The sequence below is a fragment of the Notechis scutatus genome, chromosome 1 (assembly GCF_049901735.1).
Source record: "Notechis scutatus isolate UNSWTSFEM ecotype Mainland chromosome 1, rNotScu1.2, whole genome shotgun sequence".
In the NCBI taxonomy this organism is placed as follows: Eukaryota; Metazoa; Chordata; class Lepidosauria; order Squamata; family Elapidae; genus Notechis; species Notechis scutatus.
In genome coordinates, this window is record NC_142009.1 from 28,797,728 (window position 1) to 28,824,010 (window position 26,283).

General features: G+C 39.5%; 1 protein-coding gene across 2 annotated transcripts in view; it reads left to right on the top strand.

Moving 5' to 3' along the window:
* Positions 1–26,283, top strand: part of ELP3 (elongator acetyltransferase complex subunit 3) — an 88,122-nt gene that overhangs the window by 29,056 nt on the left and 32,783 nt on the right. For both annotated transcript variants that reach the window (XM_087959985.1, XM_087959980.1), the window contains 3 exons: positions 6,955–7,081; positions 19,982–20,175; positions 24,325–24,415. In XM_087959985.1, coding sequence (XP_087816111.1) covers positions 6,955–7,081; positions 19,982–20,175; positions 24,325–24,415 — 412 coding nt within the window. The remainder of the gene's footprint in view (positions 1–6,954; positions 7,082–19,981; positions 20,176–24,324; positions 24,416–26,283) is intronic.

Here is a 26,283-nt window from a genome sequence, read left to right on the forward strand (position 1 = left end):
TAAACAAGTGTTTTGTAAGAAGCCAAGTCACTCACAGTCATTCTATCAAGTCATAAAAATGTAGTCTGTGAAATATACAGGTAGTCCTCGACTTATGACCACAATTGAGCCCAAAATTTCTGTTGTTAAGTGAGACGTTTGTTTAGCAAGTTTTGCCCCACTTTACGACTTTTCTTGCCACAGTTGATAAGTTACTAACCCGGTTATTAAGTGAATCTGGCTCCTCCATTGATTTTGCTCTTCAGAAGATTGCGAAAGGTAATCACATGACCCTGGGACACTGCAGTGGTCATAAATATGAGCCAGTCATCAAACATCTGAATTTTGAACACATGATCTTGCGGATGCTGCAAGGTCGTGAGTGTGAAAAAAAAATCATAAGTCACTTTTTTCCATGCTGTTGGAACTTTTGAACAGTCGCTGAACGAACTCTTATAAGTTGAGGACTACCTGAAATTCATCTCACAGATTGCGGTAACTGAACTGTTTCTCATTAATTATTTCTTGAGGGCTGAGGTAACTTTAAAAACCATCTTGCACAGTTGGTTTTTAATATATAAGAGGCAGCCAAAATAGTCAGATTATTGCAACATCTTCACAGCAACTTTAGAGCTTCTTAGTTTGGTGTCTATGCTATGCTTTGGCATATATGAATATCATTGAGATTTATTATGGTTTGAAATAAATGGGCAAGGAGAAAAAAAAAACCTTCTCTAATCCCTTATAAATAATGGTAATTTTTTTGGCCGGAGAACAAATCTTAACTGGCAGTAGGTTTATGGTAGACCAAAAAAAAAAAGAATATCCCCAAGTAGTTTACAAGTCATTTGTGCCATTTGGCAGCACTAGGCCAGAGATTATGTCCTCTGGCGTAGCAATTATTTTCTTTCCATGTGAACTCAATGCTGGTACTTCAAATGTCCATGAGGTTTTCTTGGCAGTGGTACAGGTCTAATTGACACCCCTGGTATTCCTGGAGGTCTCCCATCTAAACTCTAACCAAGCTCAGCCCTGCTTACCCTTCTGACTCCAGAGACGTTCACTTAAATGCTTAAATATGCTCCAGCTTGCTAGATGTTAACAGAATTAGGCATTCTGAAAGCAGAATGCAAGTCTACATCAGTCCATAGCCTTAATCCAGCAGTATATTTAATCCCTGACCCCTTTTGGTATTTGTGGAAATTGTCTCAGATGTACAACAAAAGTAAAACCAAATACAACTGGTCCACTGGAATTGGGTGGCCAATAAATTTAAGTAAATAATAGTGGTAAACAAAGTATTTGTGATTTTTGTAATCCAAGTTAATGCAAAAGAATCAGGCTGATTTGATAATTTGGAGGTGAACCAATTTTAAGGGGTTTATATGTACAATTGACTATATTAAAAAAGGAAAGTACATCAAAGTTTACCTTTGAGGTGAGTCACTTTCCCGGACCCGATAGATTTACGAATATTAGGCCTGGGATTCAAAGTTGAAAAAAGTTTGGGTTTATACCCCACTATGACTGCAGAAGGTCTTAGTCATCGAATGTAATTCTAAATTAAATTTATTCTGTTGCATATTCGTCCAAAACTAAAATTTCTAGAACTAAAGCAGATTATTTTAGTAAACCACAAAAGTTTGGCTTTCCATGTGTCAGATGTTCTCTTTGGATGCAGGAAAGATTTGAAAATTGCACGAAGAAATCAACAGCAATTTCTTTACACTCTGTATCCAAGGCAGTGTGCTTGATCAAATGTTTGCCGTGCTTTTTGGAATTCCCTTGGGGCAGAAATTTATTCACTTTAGTCCTTTGACTTTAGAAAAAAGTGAAATACCTACATATTCCATCTTACCTGGGAGGAGGGTGTGTTGTAATGGGAAGATAGGGTTATGGATGTATGGTATTTGTATTTTGGGGGTTTTATCTTTCTTGATCATTTTATTTTTATATATACTGAGGGCTTTCTGGGACTATTATTTTATATGCTGACATTGTTAGACTCCTAGAGCCTTTGGAAGCAGGCAGTGTGCAAGCAAAATATAAAAATGCACCACCTTGCATACATTTACACATAAGATAGCAGGAGTATGAGGGTTTTATTGTAGAAATGTGACCTTTATTGTAGATACTTTCAAGAAATCTGAGTAACTGTTTATAGCTATGTTTTTAAATTTTTATTTATATGTATACTAATATATAATGCCAAATAGCTGCCAGTTTGACACCCCTGCAAAAGGGATAACAGGAGAAAGTAAAGCCTTGGGAAAGGAGGGAGCATGAAAAAGAAAATCAAAATAACTCCATCTTAATAATCTAAAGAGGAGTAAGAGGAAGACTGCCCAAAGCCCCTTTCTGAATGAGATGGGTGGCTAAGAAACATGAAATATAACTGACTGACTGACTGACTGAGGCAGGCTTTTAAAATTCTGTTATACCCAACAGGAATAAAATACAGTTTCAGAGGTTTCTGTAGTATATTAGTTCCTGACCCAAGCTGACTTGACTTACCTAGAAGAACTGTGGAATCTCCAGAAGATCTATCAGAATTGGGAATAAAAGTGATGCAATTATTTGCAAAAAAATGAACTGAAAAAAATGCTCAAAGGAATATATTTTAGAGATCCCTACGGAAGTGATAGCAATATATCAGAGTGCAGCTGAAATGAATACCAAGAAACATTAATTTTGCCTCCAAAAAGTAATGAAAGAGAAGCATTAACAATGTTGGAATATTGAAATGTTTCAATCTTGTAAGAATACCATTGTTGTTCCTATGTTTAAAAAAAAGGCAGGAAAGAGGTAACAATTGAATGCAGAAATATCCTGGAAAGGCGGGGTGGGGGGGCGTCCATTGTCAAGCATGTCTGGAAAAGTGTGGCAGAAAACTGACTGAAATAATATAGGAAATTACAATCCCACCTTAGGCATGAAAGCGAGCTGAGTAACTTTGGGCCAATCTCTCTCTCTCTCTCTCTCTCTCTCTCTCTCTCTCTCTCTCTCTCTCTCTCTCTCTCTCTCTCTCCCCCTCCCTCCCTCTCTCTCTCTCTCTTTTCCCTCAGCCCAACTCACCTCACAGGTGATTGTTGTGGAGAAAATAGGAGGAGGAAAGAGTATTAGGTATGTTTGCTGACAGGAGTTTTCTGTAAAAAAATATATAAAATAAACAAAGTAGCAACGATTTTGAGAAATATTTTTGCGCATTTGCTATTTTAGTGAAAGAGAATGGCCTAGATTTGATTAGCACAAATACTGAGTCCAGTATTGGTTGCTGAATGCCATAAAAGCAGTGCGTCATCAAATAAAATGCATGAGAACCAGTGGAATGTTTAGTAAAGGATTTAACGGAGGGAACTGGACCTGTACATTGACTAGAGTAATTGTTTTAATAAAAATGGAGTGAAAGATTGCAAGTTATACTAAATGGTGACAAAGAGATATATGAGTGGTAGAATATTTACTAAAGGTAGAAAAATAGAGAAATTTTACATGTCCAGTAGAACTATAAGACACATCTACCAATGTTTGTCAAAAGATGCAGTAATGACTGTGTAAAAGGGCATAGCAGATCCCACCTCCCTCCATTCTGCTCTCTCTGTTCCCATCTTATAGTTATAACCTGTATTTTTATTGTGATTCTATTATGATTAAAGGTAGTCCTCGACCTTCAATCCCAACTGAGCCCAAAATTCATGTTGCTAAGCAAGACAATTGCTAAGCAAGTTTTGTCTCATTTTTACGACCTTTCTTGCCACAGCGTTAAGCAAATCACTTCAGTTATTAAATTAGTAACTCGGTTGTTAATTGAATAGGGCTTTCCCATTGACTTTGCTCATCGGAAGGGTGCAAAATGTGATCACATGACTCCAGGCAACCAGCATAAATACATTGTCCAGGGTCTAAATTTTGATCACGTGATCATGGGGATCTTGGGGGTGAAAAACAGTCATAAGTCACTTTCTTATGTGCCGTTGTAACTACTCTTGCATTGCCTGGTGGAGTTTTCACACTGAACAAGAGTAGACTTCATGAAAGAATACTAAGGAAGAAATCACTTCTCTCTAGTAGACACATTGCAACCAATTTCAATTATTTCAAAGACTACGTAGATGATCTAGTGGACTATTAAAACTATGTTCTATAGACAAATGAAGCCCCCTCAAATTGTATTATTTATATTAATCAAAAATGTTATACTTGAAGAAAATAAAACACAGTTTCTGTTTAGTGTGTTGAATAAAGTTATAACACCATACATTATTTTGTTAAACATTTATACTTACTGTTTAACTAGAATCTCTTTGTGTATTAATAGGGTTTAGATCAGTGGTTCTCAACCTTCCTAATGCCGTGACCCTTTAATACAGTTCCTCATGTTGTGGTGACCCCCAACCATAAAATTATGGTTTGTTCCTAAGACCATCGAAAATATGTGTTTTCCGATGGTCTTAGGGCGTCCCCTGTGAAAGGGTTGTTCGACCCCCAAAGGAGTCATGACCCACAGGTTGAGAACCACTGGCTTAGACGAAGCTCAGTTCACAATGTAACTCTAAATAACAGTCTTAATGGCTCAATGCCCTTTTCTTAGAATGGATGATGGAACACCCACCATTTCTGAAGGAAAGCTGTTCCACTGGTTGATTGTCCACACTGTTAGGAGGTTTCCCCTTAATTCCAGGTTGCTTCTCTCTGTGATTAGTTGCCAACCATTGTTTCTTGTGCTGCCCTCCGGTGCTTTGGAGAATAATTTGACCCTCTCTCCTTTGTGGCAGATCCTCAAGTACTGGAATACTGCTGTCATGTCACCCCTAATTCTTCTTTTCTTTAGGCTAGCCAAATCCAAATCCTGCAGCTGTTCTTCATATGTTTTAATCCCCAGGCCTTTGATCATCTTAGTTGCTCTTCTCTGAACTTTTTCCAAAGTATCAACATCCTTTTTGTAGTACGGTGACCAAAATTGGTTGCAGTATTCCAGGTGTGGTCTTACTACTACTTATCACTCTAGGCATCTAAAATAAAATTTATACATACATTTATTTGTTAAGTTTATTTGCTGCCCATCTCACCGTGGGGCTGTTCTGGGTGTCTTACAATAGAAAGGGGGAAAAAACAATAAAAAATGTAAACATAACAATAGCCAAGCAGTGAAAAAATAAAAACAAATAAGGAAAGTACAATAATATTAATTCAAAGAAGGGCAGAGGGGGAGCAGAAAGGGCAGAGGGGAGATGGGGGTCAGCTAACTAGCCCAGTAGCCACCTTCAGTGTGGTACTTCCATATTGGGGCCCCAGGCCAAACAGCAGAGTCAGGTCCTCAGGCCTTTGCAGAAGGATAGGAGGGTGAGAGCAAAACTCAGTCCGCGGGGAGGAACAGGATGTTCCGGGAAGGCTGGCACCACAACAGAGAAGGCTCTTCCGGATCCTGCCAGTCGGAATCAGGATCTGCAACAGACCTTCTCTGATGACACGAGTAACGAGGGCTAGCCTTAGCCAGACAGGTTGGTTCTTTGCTTATGATAGAAATAGAGATACAGATATACTTTTTGGAATTTAATTGTGTGGCAATATTATAAACAATATCTAGAATTTGTAAAGGAAGATCCTACAAAGTAAAGGGGATTAGTAATACATTTGGGAAGGAACAGAATGAAAGATTCTTAGCCTTCATTTAAAACTCTAGAAATTGGTATTGCAATAAATCATTCAACATAGTGCTTTACGAGTTTCTCCCTATGCAATAGGAGGGGGGGGGGGGGGGGGGGGGGGGGGGGGGGGGGGGGGGGGGGGGGGGGGGGGGGGGGGGGGGGGGGGGGGGGGGGGGTTTCCTTCATTCTTTTTCTCCATCACGAACAACCTGGATGCATTTTAGAAGATTCTATAATCTTAGTAGGCCAAAGGGAAAATAAATTCTGTTGGCAGAACTGATATGCAATTCCATATTATCATGATTAATTGGATTAAGCGCAATGCTTTAATCAACAGAACTGCATATCAGTTCTGCCAACAGAATGCTTCATTTTCCTGTCCAATATTTACCTCCTAGTATTGTGGATTTGTTTGTGTGTATTTCGAATTCTTGCCCCAATAATCCCAGGTCTTGTATGCATTTATTAATCTTCCCGCAAAGACTTCTTTCTCCTGTAAAGAAGAGAGAATCTGGAAGGTGAAGATATTTTCATGCCTATATCAGGTAGCTGCATACTTTTAAGGATCCTCTTGTCTTTCACAAACAAATAAATAATTGAATATAGAGAATATTACAATATGGAAGGTAAACCTTCCATGTTTGAGTAAATATACTATCCTTTCTAATTTTTCCTACATTAACTCAATTGATGTTAGAAAAATTAACAGATATAGTAACATGGAATAGAATATGGGTAGAAAATGAGGTTTGTAGAAAGAATGTCATTAAATGTGTACTCCATCCATTTTCCAATTGAACATGTTTCTGTCTTTAGCGTTTGTGGAAGTGACAGGCTTGTTTATATGAGTGTCAATCAGTTACTATATATTAATTATATATATTTTCTTCTTGATTGTAGCTTCAGAACTTGAAATCTGTTGGTATCAAAAATTATGGGTATAGGATTTGTCTAAAAAATTGTGTGACACTAGAAGGGGGAAAACTACCAGATTTATAGCATTTTTTATATGTTTATTAACATTTGAATTACTCCTTTTTTGACAATGGAACATAAAAAAGATTTTAACCAATATGATCAACATGTTTAGAGTTATTTTGTCTAGAACAAAGTTTCCAGGCCTTTTTTTGTTCCATGCTTATTAATGTTGTGATTATATTGATCGTTTAATGTTGTTATTTATAGATTTTTAGTTTTCATAATATTTAAAAGGTGAAGAGTTTTGAATATAGATACTCTAAAATGTTTACTCAAAGAAGTTTTCATCACGGGGAACATAATTTTTGAATATGTATATGTAAGTTTCTCAACAATTTCCTTAATCCAGGGGCCATACAGTAAAGGCTGTGTGTGAATCATTCCACTTAGCCAAAGATGCTGGATTCAAGGTGGTAGCGCATATGATGCCAGATCTTCCCAACATGGGACTTGAGAGAGACATCAACCAGTTTGTGGTAAGAATTTACTCTTTTATTTCTCTCTGATTATTGCTCCCTTGGACTCATGTGACAATCAGGTTCACTTGCCTGGAGAAGGAGAAGAAATAAAGCAAGCAATGAAAACTTGATCTTTCCTTTGAGTATCCTTTTATCACCAAGCCTTTTCATCACGCTTGACTATTTGACACAAAAAATTATTCTGATTGTAAGTCAAATGTTAGCAAAGCAGTGATGATTACGTGGACAAAGAGTCATTACAAAGCTGTGAACTGGTTGAGTAAGCTATGCAGAAATCCATGTTTAGCAAGATCATAACTGAATCAGAGTTCCCTTTAGCAAAAGGGGGAGAGAAAGATAGCATAGGTTGGAGACAAAGTAGCATATGTATATCAAGGGTATTTTTCATAATATTATACTATTTCTCATTATACTAATACAACTGCTCAGGGCCATAGGTACTAGAGAAGCTAAAGGGATATTTCACCAAACATATTGCAGCTGGATAAATTAATAAATTCTTTACAACTAACACTTTTGCAGCACTGGTTTCTATGTCCAGTGGTAATTTTAAAAGTTTGATACTACTGTATAAAGGTATGATTTAATTCACATATTTGATAAGCCATTGGTTGTTTATCCAGTCTTTATGGTTTAAGCTTAATGGTTTAAGTTTAATTGGCAAGGTTCAAACAATATACTGTACCATTAACCATCAAACAAGAATTGCCTTGAACCGCAAGATGAGTGACAAATAAATTTGATGATGATGATAAAAACAAGAAGAAGAACAAATAGCACATTATGCCAGCAACTATCATTTAGAGACACTCTGTCTTGGTTTGCAAAACATGTCAAATCAAGCAAACCATATGAAGGCTCATGTAGTATGTGAACCCAGCTAAATTTCATAAATATAATTATAATAATTTAACTGGATATTCAATGCTGAAAGGTAGCACTACATTACTAGGTATTAAAAGTCAAGCAGTCAAATGGATCAAGCAGTCAAATGAACTCACTGCCACTAAGTCACTGCAGGACAACTCAACCCCACAATTTGCTGCAGGGACAGCTCACTGCGGCGCCTGGAGGAAGAGCCAGCCTGGTGAGTAAGTGAGCGGGCAAAACAGTGGCAGCAGTTGGAAGCTTCCCATTTTCATATCCCTTGCTGCCGTGGACCATTCAGCAGTAGCAGTGTTTTGGTGGTGGAAGTGTGCGGGGTTGGGGGGCGAAGAGGCAGCAGCGATTGTGCATCTCCCATTTTCACACATATCCACCACCCCTACCGCCGAGCTCCGGGATACAATTACAACATTCATTAGAGAATTTGAATTGGCGGTTGTATTTTAATAGGTCACATGGTTCCATACCTGAAGTGTATTTTATTTTATTTCAGCAAAACCTCATTTTAATAGTCTGATTGAGCATAGTGCAGGAAGAACCAGAGTAGGTTATCTCTGGAGTTACATCATTTGTGTGATGACATTTTTACATAAATAAATATACATTCATTTCTGACATTTGCATAATGTGGATATCACATCAGTGAAGATGCAAATGACAGGTAATTCTTTATGCAAGTAATATAAATCTTAATGGAGATTTGCTTTGCTTTGCTTCATGTGAAGTCTTTTCCATTAAGATCTGATCAAATGAGATTTCATTATATTAAAATGAAGACGAGTCTAAGAAAAGGGATAGTTTGTAGTTAAAAGACTACAAAGCAGCAGAAGGAGGAATCCCAAGTGTGCATTTTCCACTTGCAGTACTTATTTCAATGCTGTTTTGACAGCATGGGTGATTCATGGACACACACCCCCTTTCTATTTTCCCCCCAGGTCACCTCATTTTTCTTGCATTGTGACAACACATGTGTGCCTTCTATTGCCTAATGTAGTCTTGAAATGCTGGCTGTGTTAAAAACCTCATTAATTTTGGTGAGCAGTTGATTTATGCCAGCTATTAATTTGATCATGTTATAAACTCCCCTGCTGAATCTGAAGCACTTGAAGGGATATGTGTTCTGTTTCTCTAGTTTTCTCTAATTTCAGCCCTATTGATGCTAATTGTTTACAGTAGGAGTTCTGGAACAGTGTTGTGAATTATGTGGTGCTTGTGTGCACAGTTTGTTATTATACTGTAAATGAAAAGTTGCTTTTGAAATTCTCTCTTTAGAATTTAGAAATCTCAATAGATTGCAGCAATCCATGGTGCTTGCTAGTAATACAAAGTCCTGCATTAAATCCTCATGAAATTTAGATATTTTTATCTAGCTTTATCAAATACCATAACCTAAGAAGAACCATCATGAATCAGTCTAAGGACCTTTCTAGTCCAGCATTCTCTTTTTGTAGTAGTTACTATGGAAGTCTCTAAAAAGAACATGAGTACAATATTCATATTCCCAAAACTGGTATTAAGAGATAAGCTGACCTTGATATGGGGACAGGACAGTGAAGATATTTTTTTTTAAAAAGGAACCATTAGTAAGTAACCTTATCCTTCATGATTTTATTTAATTTAAACATTTAAAGTAATCTCCATTGCTAGATTTTTTGAAAGCAGATTCCATAGTTAACTGTGAAGTTGTGAAAGTTTTTTCTTTCTTTTGTTTAGTATCCTAACCATCAATGAATCTTAACCATTACATGACCTAGATTTTCATACCACTTGGATAACAAATGGAGTGTAATGGTTCAAGAGATAAGGAAAATCCAGGTTTAGATTTCTAATTAGCCATGAAGTTCGCTCAATTATTTGATCCTAGTGTTATCTTGGAGACTAATGAACGTCACAGGGTTGTTATGAGTATAAACTTGGAGAAGATAATCTACAATATATTGAGCTCCTGTAAGAAAAGCAGGATAAACAAATAGTAAATGTGCTGTTAAAAATTTATAGTATTATGCAAGAGAAAGAAGGAATTTCATTTCATCCTGTTTTTCCACACCATAAGTAGTGATGGTTACCTCTGTCATTTCCACTCCATCTCCTAACTCATGGAGGCATAACTATTTTTTCAGTAAGTCTAGAACAACAAGATATATCTTCATATTTCATACTATAATAATACTTCATAGGCTTTAAGCTACAGACCTCCAAAAGTGTTTAAATAATCACATAAAAGGGATGAGCCATGGTGGTGCAATGGTTAGAATGCAATACTGCAGGCTACTTCTGCTGACTGCCGGCTGCCTGCAATTTGGCAGTTCAAATCTCACCAGACTCAAGGTTGACTCATCCTTTCATCCAGGGATGGACTGCTGGGGGTTCGCAGGGTTTTGAGAGAGTCCCTAGCTAAGATTCTGCGCAGTTCGGAGAACCCCCAAATCCCACTCCTGGCTGGCCCCTCCCACCCCGCCCCTCCCAGGAGTCCCCACGCGGCCCATTTTGGATGCAGGTAAGTGCAGGGCGCGCGTGGAGGCTTGGGGAGGGTGAAAAGCAGGCCTCGGAAGTTCAGAAAGGCCAGAAATGGGCCTGTTTCCAGCTTCCAGAGAGCCTCCGGAGCCCAGGAAAGCCATTTTCACCCTCCCCGGAGGTTTGAGGAAAGCCTCCAGAGTCTGGGGAGGGGGGAGAAACGTCTCCCGCACTGTGGTGCAGGAGGCCGACTAGGCCACGCCCATCCAGCAACCAGGCAGAAAACTCTTTGCTAAAATTTTTGAAGCCCACCTCTGCTTCCATCCTTCTGAGGTGGATAAAATGAGGAGCCAAATTGTTGGGGGCAATATGCTGACTCTGTAAACTGCTTAGAGAGGCCTGTAAAAGAACTGTAAATCAGTATATAAGTCTAAGTGCTATTGCTTAGGCTACAGACCTCCAAAAATGTTTAAATAATCAAATACAAGGGGTGAGCAGAGGAAAGATACTTTCCCCATTATTGTATATGCAGGGAAAATCTCTTAAAAGATTTATGAAATTGACAAACATCCCCTTGAAAACCTGCCATTTTTGCAGAAGGAAAAAACTCAACAAAAAGATTTTTTTTTTTACCTTTTCCACTCTTAGATTAGCAGAGGAAAGATACAAGGTGTTTGGCAGCAGTGACTTGAAAACATATTTCCAAGAGCTTTATTCCATAAATGCCTGAAATAATAACTTTAATTACAACCAAATTGCAGTCTTCTTTTTTATTGTTTCCAGCCCAATGGAATGTTGGAAAGAAATAATGCAAAGGGACTCAGCCCTGTGTCTGTCCATCTGTCTGTCCATCTGTCCGTCCACCCATCAGCAGAATGACTCAAACAAACAAACAAAAATTGGTTTAACAGGAAAAGCAAAACATAACAAAAAGGAGTAGTTTGGAAGTGGGCTATTGTGGGCGGGCGAGGGGAGGGAAATCCCACTGTACAACCTGATGAGCGTAGTCTCTAGAGCGTGGCTCAGAATGTCTCTTTCAGTCTTCTAAGCCTTGTTCTTTCTTTCCTTGGATAAATAAGCATTTGGGCAGCAAACCCCTGAATGTTTTTAGACCCCATGTTTTCCCTTGATCGTAGAGATTGTACATTCTTTTAAAATAGAAATATATAACTAAAATAATGTCTAAGATATAAGCCACCATTCACCTGAAAGTCTTAATAGATTTTCTTTGCTTTTGGTTTAGCATATCAGGTGAAAGATGGCTTACAGCTTAGAACGAGAGAGACCAACAGTTGTGGTTTATGCCAATGGTCCCCAACCTTTGCGGCTTAGCAGCCTGGCAGGGGCAAGCCACGGGGTGGTGCACACATGTGCACGCCGTTCAACTTACGCAAGCGGTGGGCCGGCATACATATTCATGCACGCGCAGCTTGACTTGCGCAAGTTGAGTGGCATGTGCCTGTGTGCCAGTCCACCACTCATGCAAGTTGAGCTACACACAGTGCATGGCAGCCTGCCACTCGTGTGGCCTGCTTGCAAATAGGCCATGGCCTGGTAATTTGCTACAGATTCCTGGTTTATACGATAAAGCATTATTAAAAAGAAAATGTCTTAGCACATAGTACAGCCCCAACTTTTCCATGCACTATTGCACTTAAAGGGCTATACAGAAAGTAAAGTTTTGCTGGTTGCTTTCTTGTTTTCAAAAAAGCTTCAGACTTAGATTTAAACGACCCAGAATTGTTGATTGGGAATGCCGTTTAAATTAAATAAATATTTTCCATATAGCATGGTAAACGTATTAATGTTTTTATCAACAGCTAATAATGTTCTGTCCTATTCCACGTGCTGAGATCTCGTATCTTTGGCATGCAGTGTAATAGCACAAGGGAAACACACTGTGAACATGTGCAGGGTACATCTGCCTCTGTCATGAACTACGTGGGGCACCCCCCTATGTTTAAAAAAAAAAAAAACCTCTATGAACGACTATGAGCAGTTTGCAATTTTTCTCTTGCACCTTCATTTCTTTTAACAGCTGATGAATGGTAAAAACTGTTCCCCCGCCTTCGGCTGCTTTATGACTCATCAACTGAAATTGCGCAGGGCAATTTTGAGAGTCAAATGATAAACCTTTGCTATCCTCCCCTCTGCTCTGCCTTTGGATTAATTGTTGCTGTAACATCACTGACATTTAAAATCTCTGAAATAACTGTAGGGGAAAAAGTCAGCTGTGTCAGATTCTCTGGTTCAGGAAATCTTTTGTCCTTGCAAGGAATTACCCAACTTGTTGAAAGACTATTTTTTTTTGTGAGCAGAGTTAATGTGTAGTAATAGTATACTGTTACTTTAGTAATAGTAAACAGTGTAGTCTACATCAGTGGTTGCCAACCAGTGGGCCGGGGACCACTGGTGGTCTGTGAGAAAATTTTGGTGGTCTGCAGAGAAATGTCAACCCCAAAGCAATTAATCCCGGCTGCACGGGAACACAAGGCTGCACTGCCCACATGGTCCGTGGGAACACAAGGCTTGCGTCGCAATGCGAACAACACGAGGTAGTGAGGGGAGAGGGGAAAGGGCGGAAGGGGGGAACTTGCCCCACTCACCCTATGCACCTTGCCTGGCCACTGGACTGCTTCTTTCCGCTTCTTTCTTCTGCTTTTGGCTGCACACAAGGAAAGCAGCAAAAGTCTTTCTTTCTCTCCCCCAAACTCCGCCAGAAATGAGTCTTTGGGACCTTGCAAGGCATCCTGCTTCAAGAAGCTGCACCAGTGCGACAAGTCTCACAAAGACTCATTTCTGGTGGTGTTTGGGGGAGAGAAAAAAAGACTTCTGCTGCTTCTGCTGCTTTCCTTGCACGAAGCCAAAAGTCTCTCTTTCCCCCACCCCCGCCCCCACCCCCACCCCCACCCCCGAGAACAGAGCTAGAGACGATATCCTGCAATCTCAAATAAAGAATGATTGAGCAGTCGAAAAATGGGATGGGGAATTTTCCTGCAGACTTTTTGGGGGATTTTCCCAGGGTCTCTGGTCCGTGGGATTTAAAATTATGAGTTTAGTGGACCCTGAGGTCCAAAAGGTTGGCGATCTCTGGTCTAAATGATAGTGAAGAATTCTCAAATGACTATAACCAGATTTAAGACTGTCAATCATGTTCCCCTCCCCAGCAGTCCTCTTTCCCAGGTCGTAGAATCTCTACTATCTCCACATTCCTTTACATAAATGTAGGTAAAACACTAACTTCAACCTGTCCTGACAATTTCAAATCTCAAAATAATGCTAATTCTAGCTTTAAACTCGGGTTTGTTTGTTTGTTTTATTTCAAGAATGTATGTGGATAAGAAATTCTGGTGAGATCTATTCACTTTGCATCCACTTTTAGATACACATCCTAATACCCAATATTTTGATACTGTTTGTTGATGTTTGGAAAGGTAGTCCACACACTTTATGCTGAAAGAGCCTGTTGTTATTTGATGATAGTTCCTGACCTAGGTGGTTTTGAAAAGCAATTTAAAAACACAGGAAAAAAAAGTCTGTTGAGTTAATCTCAATGTAAAGTGCCTCACTAATAAAAATCTGGAATGTTAATGCATATCAAGGAGCAAGAATGAGGGAACATCTAGAGACAGTATGTATTTCAAAGGTGTTTAATTCATCAATTGGAAATACATTTTCACTATATCTTCACTCTGATTAAAACTCTTCTGTTTTATGTGTTGTTGAAGTGCTATACTCTCCACAGTTTAATTCCTGGAGATTTTGGAACACTACACAAAACGAGAACCTGTAGAGATGACGATCTGCATACAAATTTGAAATTACCATAATTTTATGGCACAAGGATGCAAAGAGATGGGAACTTTATCACATAGATTGGTGGGATTTTTCTTCTTCAGGCTTGGTTGGAGTATTCTGAAAACTGTGTGCATGTGCATGCATGTATGTTTTAACGATATTAAATCTATTGGGGGAGTTGCATTACAGTTTTACAGTCTCTCAAAAATGGCATGGAACGATTTTCAGCAATTGCAAAACTTATCTTTTCCAGCAGTGATATTCGGAGGGATTTCAGAAGGTGCAGGTTGCTATTTGGCCAAAAAGGCGGAGCTATCTTGGAATCCCTGGAGTGAAATGGGCTTTTCTAAAGCAGGAGGCTCAGTTAGCCTGTTTTTGAGTTTTAGGACTGGTCGAGAAAGATTAGGGCTCGCAGATCTGGGCTGCAAATATGCAGATGACCTTGAAATGGCAGCAAAGAGTCGAGACAACGCTACATTTAGATTTTTCACCTTTTCAATTTTGACTTTGTTGTAATTGTGTAATTGTTGTGTTCTGATTATATTCCTTTCTATGTGTGCCTTTTGTTTTGGGTTTTTTTTTTTTGCATCAAAACATCCTCCTAATTTCTGAAGATACTGGTGTGCTGTTCTTGATATCAGACCTGTTCTATCTAAAATGTACAACAAGCATTTTGAGATGTTTGTTGTATATCTGTGATATATGCAAGCTTTGAAAATGCCTTTTTGGCCTCCCCATTCCAACATGTTTCCTGTCTTTCATAGTATTTCTTACAGTAACAAAGTTTTTTATGTATGTGCTCAGAGGTTTACAGGTAGTTCTTAACTTACAACCCCAATTGGGACTGGAACTTTTGTCGGTAAGTGATGAGGTTGTTGGGTGAGTCGTGCTTTAATACAATTTTTGACATGGTTGTTAGGCAAAACATGCTGCGCTGAAGCGAATCTGGCTTTCCCGCATAGACTTTGCTTATCCGAAGCCCCTGAGAAGATTGCAAATGGCAAACAGGTGACCTTGAGATTGCAAATACAGGCCGGTTTCCAAAGTGCTGGAATCACAATCCCACAACCATGAGGACATTGCAATGGTCATAAGTGTATCGACTGGTCATAAGTCACTTATTAAATGCTGTTGTAACTTTGAGTGGTTGTTAAACAGATGGTTGTAAGTCAAGGACTACCTGTATAATGCAAAGGGAATGAAACAAATTGATCTCATAGCTTCGTTTGATTTGGAGGGGGCAGACACCAGTTAGGGAAGAAAAGAATTTTAACTTTTAGCAGAATTAGTATAATGTCTCACGAGAAAGTAAACAGTGTGTTTACATTCCCTCTGTACATGCTAATGTGTCAAGCGACTGTTTTTATGTCCTGGTAGCTTGGAGTCATTCAACGAAAATCAAACTTGGTTGTTTGATGTATTATTCCAAGGTCCAGAGTTCAATATGTTGTCAGGATTTCAGGCATAGATAAGGATGGCTGCATGGTAAGAGTTTGAAATCACTGATTCTTTCATCTTCCTTAATGAGGAGCGTAACATTAAGCTGCTGTTATATCTAACCTGTATAACCACCATGCAGGAATACTTCGCTAGGTTGACGCTAGACTGATTAGAGTTGAACCAAAAAAATCCAGAGCATCAATTTTATTGTTTGTTATTCCTTTCTGGAAGACTTTCTTTAAAATTTAAAAAGCACCCTTTCAGTGTCCTATATTTCTGTCTCTCAACTGATATGACCCATATCAGAATATATTCTCAGTAACACTGACTTCTAGTCAGTTATGATTAAGTAGGTATTGCAGTGAATTTAACCCTTTCATTACATAGTCTTTGATCAGCTAGGATCACCCACATTTTGAGTGGCAATTGGAGGGAACCATGGAGAGAGACAGTAGCAACAAAAAATAATTTTAATGTGATAGATCAATGTTTCTCAACCTTGGCCACTTTAAGATGGGAACCCACTCCCAAGAATCCACTCATCTTAAAGTGGCCAAGATTGAGGAAATTCTGTGACAGATTTTCATATACAGCAGACTACACATTTTCAAGCTTTTATGCACAATTTGAAATTTTGCATTGTGTCCTTGCCACAAAAATTGTCATAGCAATGGGTGTAACCTACCACAAAGTATTGAGAACGCTCTCCTTTTGTTTGTAAGAAGGATTATTTTGTATTGAGTGGATATTTTCTCTTCATAGTGCCCTTCTCTGCTTCCAGGCATCCTTCTCCCTCCCCCTCCCTCCCTCTGTCTCTCTGTCTCTCTGTAACAGATAATAGATAATCAGAGTTGGAAGGGACCTTGTAGGTCATCTAGTCTAACCCCCCGCCCCAGGCAAGAGACCCTATACCATTTCTGACAAATGGCAGTCCAATCTCTTCTTGAAATCCTCAAGTGATGACGCTCCCACAACTTCCAAGGGCAAGCTGTTCCATTGGTAACGTGATGACCCATAGTCTCTCAAAATAACCCAAAGCCCAAAACATATATTAAATTCCGGTAAAGCCTTCAACTTAACTTCACTGTTTTATTAGGCACAGTTTAGAGTCACAAAAGTAAATAAGGAGGCAAACAGAAAACCAAAACAAACCGTCCATGAGAAAAGTCCATGGGAAGAATGCCAGCAAAGATAAGCCTCTTTCAAGGTGAACACTAATTGACTTCAGCAATTCTAACTGTGCAGTTGGAAACTTATATACATAGCTCCCACCTGCAAGCCACGAGGAGGATCATGGTAATCTCCTCTTGAGTAGACCTTGCTTTTCCCTGATCCTCTCCTCCCTGCGTGACCTAGGATGGATAGGGGATGGGCCTGGATCCTCCTCTGACTGCTCAGCCGGCCTCTGCCCTTCCCCAGCCTCCTCCACCACCTCTGGAGCCAGAGTCCCACTCCCTGTTGGCTGTTCCTCCTCTTCCTCAGAGTCAGACTCCACCAGGGGCATGACAGGTTGATTGTTTTCACTGTCAGAAAGTTTCTCCTTATTTCCAGGTTAAATCTCTCCTTATTCAGTTTCCATCCATTATTCCTTGTCTGGCCTACAGGCGCTTTAGAAAATAGCTTGACCCCTTCCTCTCTGTGGCAGCCCCTCAAATATTGGAAGACTGCTATCATGTCTCCCCTGGTCCTTCTATTTACTAGACTAGCCAAGCCCAGTTCCTGTAACCGTTCTTCATATGTTTTAGTCTCCAGTCCCCTAATCATCCTGGTTGCTCTTCTCTGTACTTTTTCTAGAGTCTCAACATCTTTTTTATAATGTGGTGACCAAAACTGGATGCAGTACTCTAGGTGTGGTCTTACTGAGGCTTTATAGAGTGGTATTAGTACCTCCATTGATCTCTGTTAATGCAATTTAGGATTGCATTAGCTTTTTTGGCTGTTGCTGCACACTGCTGGCTCATACTATTTAGCTGGTTGTCCACTAAGACTGCAAGATCCCTCTCATAGTTACTGCTATTGAGCCTGGTTTCACCCAGTCTGTATATGTACTGTCTCTCTCTGTACCTGTGTCTCTGCTCTCTGTGTCTCTCTGTTTCTTTCTCTGTCTCTGTCTCTGTCTCTGTCTCTGTCTCTCTCTCTCTCTCTCTCTCTCTCACACACACACACACACACACACACACAGAGAGAGAGCTTCCTCTCCTTCTCAGACTTCTCCACTGCACTATCATTCCCAAACTTGCCAGGTATATCTGAATCTTTCTTACCATTACTAGCTTCAAAGTTTTCAGCTGGATACAGGACACAGTGAAATTCTGACCTGTAGCCACCTACCATAGTTTTTTCTTAAAATGTTGCTAGTCACGTATTTCAGGAAAAAATGAACTTGGTGCTGGTGTCCAAAGATTAGAATTCGACTTTGGAGTACTGTAACTCTAACAGCTGGATAAAAAAATCAAGTGGAAGTGTCTATACTGAACCTCTTCACATCATGTACCTGATCTCCACCTCTGACCCATGCTTAATCCATCAATATATGGGAGAAAACATTAAAAGAAGTAGTATAACTAGCAATACTAAAGAGCAACAAATTTAAAAACTTAAAAACCCATCAAAATAAACAGTAGTTGTTTAGCGCTTAAAAGTCTGTTGAAGTAAAAAGGATTGGGAGAAGCCCATTGTGGTCTTATGCAATTTTAATTCCTAACTTTCCTGAAAGTTTCTGCTTTTTCTACCTGCCTGCCTAATCTTCACACAACAACAACAGGACAGAAATCCATCCATTTTCTGGGATATTGTCATTTTCTCATCCATTTCAGTTTGACTGTTTTTGTTAAGTTACTCGGAGTGAGCAGTAAACCAATTCCATAGATATTTATCCTCCCAAAGCGAGATAATCACCCGTTTGTCTGCCCCTGGAAGAAAAGCTGCAGTTGCACAGCTGAGTAGCCATCCTCTCACAATAATGGGAAAACAGCAGTTTTTTGGCATCCACATACTAATGTGTACAATTTGCATCCTGCTTATTTATGCTAGCAGGTTTACAAGGTTGTGAATGAATGAGGTCTGTTGATGTCAGTGGTAATAATAGTGAAAGGGGAGGGGGTTTGGAAAAGATTAAAATAAATTGATTTATGCTGACAAAATCAGGGATGAACCTTACAGAATATCTGGCATGTGTCCTAAAAACCTGTGTTTAAAAAACCTGATTTTTTATTTTTATTTTTGATAAAGTGAGCCCTTTGGAACATAATAGTACTGCTTGCTTTGGACCAAAACATTTTAAATAAAACATTTTGGAAATCAAAATATACAATTCCATCTCAAAAAAACTTTTGTTTATAAAAAGACTTTGTATGCGTTGGACTTTAAGCTCATTGACCTAAGCAGATGTTATATCCACATGTAGTTTCTCCCAGGTATGATCAGTAGCTTTTACAAGGCTGTTCTGTTCTACTACAATGTGAAAATTGTTATTGACTAAAGATCTTTCCATCATCTTGGTTCCCATGATTCCAGACTAATGACTGTTACGTCTACTTGAGGGCTTCCTGAAAACATATATTCATTCTCCTGCGGTTCTTCCATAGCAATTGTTAACTTACAGACTTAGGTACCTGAACATGGAGGCTTTAGTTAATCATTCTGAAGAACTGTCAGACCTGTTGCTCACTGGATTTTTTAAATCACAATTTAAAGGCACTTTTAGATAGTAGCTATCTCAGTAACTTGTACATCACATTCTATCCATCAACATTCTGGTCTGTTTGGTATGGAGGAAAAACATAAGACTCCAAACTTGACAGGTTGTGATTGGGGTTACCATCTTCACCTGTCAAGCAACCCTGATAACATTAAACCCATGTTTAAAATCAGCTCACCTAATGCATAGTGCACTGAGGGAAAACTACCTGTCAGCTGTTAAGGCAGCTATTTTTAAACACAGGTTTAAAAAGATGCAGTCCTCTTCTGGAATAGCATTAAATCCATGGTTTAAAAATAGCCTTAGGACATCTCATGGATGGTGTGGTACAGCCGGAGTTTCAGCTGGTAAGCACATGGAGGAGGGTTTTTTTTAGTGTGATGACAGAAAGGCCTCTAATATATTATCTCAATGAATGCCTCCCTCTCCCACCGAATCACAGAGCCCTCCAATGCCTATCTACTGGCATGGTGAGGTGTTGCAACAAAATCTTCCTGCTACTGGACCATGCAGACTCCCCACTCCCATCTCCATGTACCTGTCAGAATGATGACTTATTGAACTGTCCAGCTGTTGTGAGCCATTGCACTAATCTCTCTTACATATTGCTTCTTCTGCAGGAGTTTTTTGAGAATCCTGCCTTTCGGCCAGATGGCATGAAGCTATATCCAACTCTTGTGATCCGTGGCACTGGCCTCTATGAACTCTGGAAAACTGGGAGGTACAAAAGTTATCCTCCAAGCACCCTTGTGGATTTGGTGGCAAGGATTCTTGCCCTCGTGCCTCCCTGGACTCGAGTGTACCGAGTACAAAGGTAACATTTGACTTTCCCATGCTAAGTTTTAATAAAATATGGTAGCGCAACAGTGAGATAACAAACAGCATTTTCTCATGCAGCATCTATTTCTGACCCTATTATGCTCTCAGAATAAATGTTTCTGGAAATCTAAATCCTTCCACCATCCTTCACTTCCTTGAAAGTAACTGGCAATGTTGTACTTCTCCTGCTCCGTCATTTAGGTTCTCATCACAAATATCAAGCCATTACATGTGATTCAGGATGAATCGACACACCAGGCTAATGTTATGATAATTGTAGCTTGTGCTTGATAGCTCATCTGTGCATAACTACTAGGGTTCATCTCTGGTGAGTCACCATAGATTGTGGACACTTGCATCTTAGACAGATACTTTCAAATGAGCTTTGCAAATAGAAACCAAGCTGGGAAGGGGTAAGCAGTGATGATCTGTAGCTATTCAGTAAATGCGGATTGGCCCCTAGGCAATAAGGGATGAAGGGCACACACAACTGAAGAGCACATTCGGCAACAGAGAACAATGTTAGTATTAAACTACTATGTGGTGAAAGAATGGCATTTTCCTGGAGTAGCCAGGAAAAGGAGATGTTTGGTTTCTAGAGAAGGGCTGTCAAACTTGTGGCCTGTGGGCTGGATGTGTCATGCGCTGGCCATGCCTGGTTTAGCGAAGGGGGAAAAAAGTCACGATATGTCACATGACACCGCCATGACGCCATGAGTTTGACACCCCTGTTCTAGAGGAAGGATATTGCCAAATTGCAATTCACTGCAGCCCAACCAGTATGATCACTAATATAAGAGTAGAGGAATAGCAGCTTCAGAATATTCGGAGGGCCACACATGGTCAATTCTTACTCTACTATACATTCGAATGATTGCTATGCATATGGCAGCCAGTGACCCAGAAATGGCTGAACTATTTGCATAACTTGTTTTAGCCAGAAGAAGGAATGCATTGCTTTTCTTTTGTAAAAGAGATTGGCTGATAAACATTTCAGAATATTAATCCCATGTTTATCACCACTGATTTTTACTTAGTGAGGAAAGGTACCCCATTTGTAATTGTCAGCACAGAACGTTTCTGATAACAGTTGGTCTGCTTAAGGGTGGGAATTAATAAAAAGCAATGTAATTATCAAGTAATTTGTCTTTGCCTCTCAGTTGGTCGAAACCATTTTGGCCGCTTCAGTGTTGCCAGTTAGGGGACTACCAGGAATGTTTTCCCACCATTAAAGGACTCTAGACAATCAGAAGAATGCCCCATTGATGGTATTATGGAACATATTTCCTCAATCTGGTGCTTTCCGGTTGTGGTAGATTATACCTCCTAAGATGGCATTCGTAGTGATAGCTTGAAATTCATGGACAGGGAAGCCTCAGGTTGGCATTTTTCATAACAGCTGCCCTGCACCAGCTAAAATACCCAGCTTAATGTAGCGGTAGAAGGAGGGCTCTGCTCTTAATTGTTCATTTGTAATATTGCCATGCCCAGTAAGCCTTACCTATCAGCAAGTCTGACTTGATGTCTTGCCTTGTTAAAAAAAAATATTAGAAGAATCTTTGGGCAGGTAAACTTCAACAAATGAACCTGTGACATCCCAAGTTGTCTTCGCTGCTGGAAAATCTAGCGAGGACACCTTAAACCTCTGACATCAATGGATAGAGAGAATGGAGGTTTGTCTTTATACTCATAAAATTTGGCATATTTGCATATGTGTGTGTGTGCTGATCTTGAGTCATCTCCCTTCCTTACACAGAAGCAAAAATATGTTTCACAGCAGATGGCCACCCAGGGCCTTTGGGCACGCCAGTACACTGTGTCACTGTTCCAAAGATGATAGACTTGCTCAGTGGATACTGCTTATGTAGGCTACGTGCTAGGGTGCAAGAGTGGTTTTATTGTCATCCCTGTGGTGAATCGTGCAACAGCCTGGCTTTACGCAGTATTTTGGTAATTGGAAAGAAGCACGGCTCTCTGGCGGCTGCCTCTGTTCCAACGTGCCTAGATGGAAATTGCATTCTCCTCCAGTGTATCCTTTAGCTGGAGCAAGGAAGAGCTTATTAACTCTTAACTGTTACTGCCTGAAGACTGTTAATGTCTGTTGACTAGATGAGGTTGTATTTACTCCCAGGGCCCAGCTGAATAAATTAATGAGTGAGCTAATTATTACTGTGTTCTGGGGGAGAGGCTAGGCTAGGTGTTTGATGAAGAAGGGGGGGAGGATTTGAGGGAATTAAGCCCCAGTGTGCCAGCGGGTGGAGAATCTACTGTGATACTCTGCCTTATCCTATCACCATCAAACTTCTTTTGCTCCTTACATTCCTAACTTTTGTAGTCTCCAGAACTTTTTTCTTCATTTTCCTTGCAACAAGATAGCAGTTTTCAGCCAGACATATTGGAACTTTAACAGAAAGTTTCAGAAATGCTGCCTTTTGGGCTTTGCTTTCTCTTATACCTTACTCTCTTACATGTATGTCAGGTCTTCCCCCCCAAAAAAAAAACAAACTTCTAAAACCCCTCTCTGTCTCAAGTCAATATCCTGGGCACCATAGTTCTCACCTCCAACCCAAAAAAGCCATGTAGATATAGCTTATGCCCAAGAGAATGTTTATGTCTCTAGTCCATGCTAATTTTCCTGGAAGGGTGGTTTAGATGAAGGAAGGGGTTTCTTATCTCCCACTCTTATATTTATTTATATTTTATATTTCTTAACCATCCATCCCCTCCCCCAATAGAATTATAATTATATTGCAGAAGTGTAATTCCCTTTACTCCCCCCCCCCCCCATTAGAATAGCAATGAATTGGAACATATGACCCACAGTTAGATTTCACTGGGTGGCCTCTTCGTAATGGTTGTAGCATATTCATGTCTTCCTTTTCAGATTTCTCTTTCTGCTATGCCACTCATCGTCTACTTGATCAAAGCTTATATTTAGATTTCATCTCAACTTTTTATATTATTTATTATATCTTGCCTTTTCTCCAAAATCTTAAAAAATATTTTTCCGTCAGTTGATCCTTGTGAATTAAGTTGGCTTGAGAACAAATGATCTCTTTTGTAGGGCTGAGGAGTTGAACCTGGGGCTTGGTCCAAGTATAATACCTGAATTATTACACAGCGGTATTATCTGGATCTTTAGCACCTGACCAGTTGTTGTGACATTTTTTTGCCTCAAAATATGAAATAATCTTCAACTTTACTTATATGGGAGTTAAGCAAACTCTTGAACCTCAAGCTTGTAAATGATTGCTAATAAGTATGGGAGTGTGATATTTCTATGTCCGGAGGCAGTGCCTTTCTGAAATCTATCTCAGTGTTTCAACCTTGGTAACTGTAAGATGTGTGGATTTCAATTCCCAGGATTCTCTGGCCAAGTTTGCCAAAGTTGTGAAACACTAGTCTAGCTACAGAGACAAACAATGGGGTAGGATATTTCTAAGTTTTCTGGAAGCATTTATTTGGACATTTTGGGAACCAAACTTTGATTTAGTGAAGCTGTGTTCTAAATCAACCGCGCTATTCTTAACGTTCATAGTTCAATTATTGTTGCCAGAGTAAGTCAAAGCACAATGTATGTGGACAGGAAATAGATGGCAGCATAAGAAACAACAGTATCATTCTAGATATTAATGCTTCTCCAAAAGAACAAATGTGTCATATTTGGAATTCTCTCACATTTATCTGAATTATTTTAGCAACCTTTTTTGCTATGCTTGTCATTGTGGTCATTAAGCAAATCCAGCTCTGCTCATTGACTTTGCTTATGGGAGTCATGTGATCCTGGGATTCTGCAACCATTGTAAATACCTGCTAATTGTCTATCATCTGAATTCTGATCATGTGACCATAGGGAGACTGACAATCCTTAGTGTGAGGACCTGTCAAAAGTCACTTTTTTCAGGGCTATTGTAACTTTGAATAGTTATTACATGAATGGTCATAAGTCAAAGCAATGGCAAAGACAGAAAACTTTCAATCAGGTATCAAGAACAGCACCAGAACAATACAGGGATGAAGTCCTGCTAGGCCTGATTCAACCAAGTAGTAGTAAGCAAAGAACTGTTGTATTTTATATTTAAAGCATTGATGGCTATTTTTTTAAACTTATGTTTTTGTTTAATTGAGGGTCTGTTTCTTGCAGGGATATCCCAATGCCCTTAGTCACTTCTGGAGTGGAACATGGTAACTTGAGAGAACTGGCTTTGGCTAGGATGAAGGATTTAGGAACAGAGGTAAAACACATATTTTTATTTTTAAGTCTACCAGACTTGTATCTATTCTTACCTGTACCAAGTATGATTGCTTTGGTTTGCAAGATGTGCTCAAAGTCACCTGGTAGAGAGATGGGCAGCATACAAATCTATTAAATAAACATTTTCCTTTGAGTGCAGCCATAGAGATCCTTGAAGAAGGAATAGTTACAAATAGTGAAATCTTGTTTTTTCTGGAATAGTGAAATCTTGTTTTTTCTAGGCAGCCTGAAGCCCTTTGAAACATTTGCCTCATCACAGATTAGTTGCATTAAGATTGTAATTCTCATCATTATGATGATGGTTAAATACACTCCATCCTGTTGTGTTTTTTCCCCCAAATTTATGGAGGAGAGCTAGGCTTCTGATTTTGAGTTTTTCTACTTAAATGAATAATCCTTATTCGGATAAGGGTGTGTGTGAAGGGGACAGTATCAGGATTTCTCATGAGCACCCATAAAGAATAGTTCATCTTACATATGAAAAGGTCTGTTTAGAATCAGCCAAACACAGGACTGACCTAAATGTGGCAATTTCAACTGAGGGTAGCCACAACATTTTCAGCTTTGCGGATCGGGGGCGGGGGGAGAGAGAGGAAATAGTGTTGTGTGGGCACATACGCTTGAATGCACAACTCCGTTTGCACAAGCGGTGGGCACTCTCATGCCCGTGTGAAGCTCCATTTGTGAGCTCACACAAATGGAAGTTCACATGCACACAAGAGTGCTTGTCACTCGTACAAATGGAGCTGTGTGTACAAGCATGCATGCCTGCTGTTTGCATGGCCCAGTTCTAAACAGGCTACAGCCCAGTACCAAGCTGGGGCCCTGGAGTTGGGGACCCTTCATATAATTGATTTATAAAAAGCTATTCTGTGTTTGCAGGTATATTAAAACAAAACCAGTCCCATTTAAGGTTCTCCTAGTTACAATAGATGGCTTTTCTTTACAGCTTGAGTTATACAAAGATAATTATAATCTCTTAGGACTTGATTTGAGTGATTTGAGCCATCAATTATATTTATTCATGGAAAAAGGCTTTTAAAACTTTTTTTTCTATTAAGCAAAGCTCATTGTTTGCTTGTTCTCCCTTGGTCTATTTAATGTATTTATATAGGATAGAAATAAATAATCATTTGGACCAAAAGTACATTTGGAACATTGAGAGCATATGGTGGATGTATCCTCCAAGGATGACTATAATAGGAGAGTGCTACAGTGGACAAGGCCAGTCACATACAGACAAGTTGTCTGACATACAAGTGAGACATTTATGAAGCCCAAAGGCATTGTTTCAAATCAATTACGGTTACTGAAGCTGGTGCCTTGCCGCATGACAGGATCCTACTTATTTGTTTTTCTTTTTAAAATGTTGGGTACTGTAGGAAGCCTAGAGGACAAGAAGTTTGGAAGTGTCTTGGTGCCCAGGGACACTTTCTTCCTTTCCCTAATGTAGGGAAAGCGGCTTGCAGTAGCAGAACCAAAATGTTAACAGTTATTAGTCTAAATTAGCCAGGTTTAAGAGGAATATCCTGGGTTAATCAAGATTTGCATGGCACCTAAAGTTATTCAGGATTCACAGCAATCTTAGAAAAATGAAGAGCTGTTACTTCCACTGAAAATCCCTTGCAGAATATAGTCATCGCTGAAGAGGTTCATTTGAGAATGGCTGGATTTAGGAGTTCTAAATGGCTTTAGGGTTTTAAACAATGCTTGATTTCTGCTTAAAAGAGATAATATGTGTTTAAGAAGCAGTCTGCTGTGCTCAGATTTTTGGTTCTTTCAGTATTTTTCTCAAGCATTGCATCAAACTTCTAGACTGTTCTCAAGGCAGTCAGTGGTGTATTAACA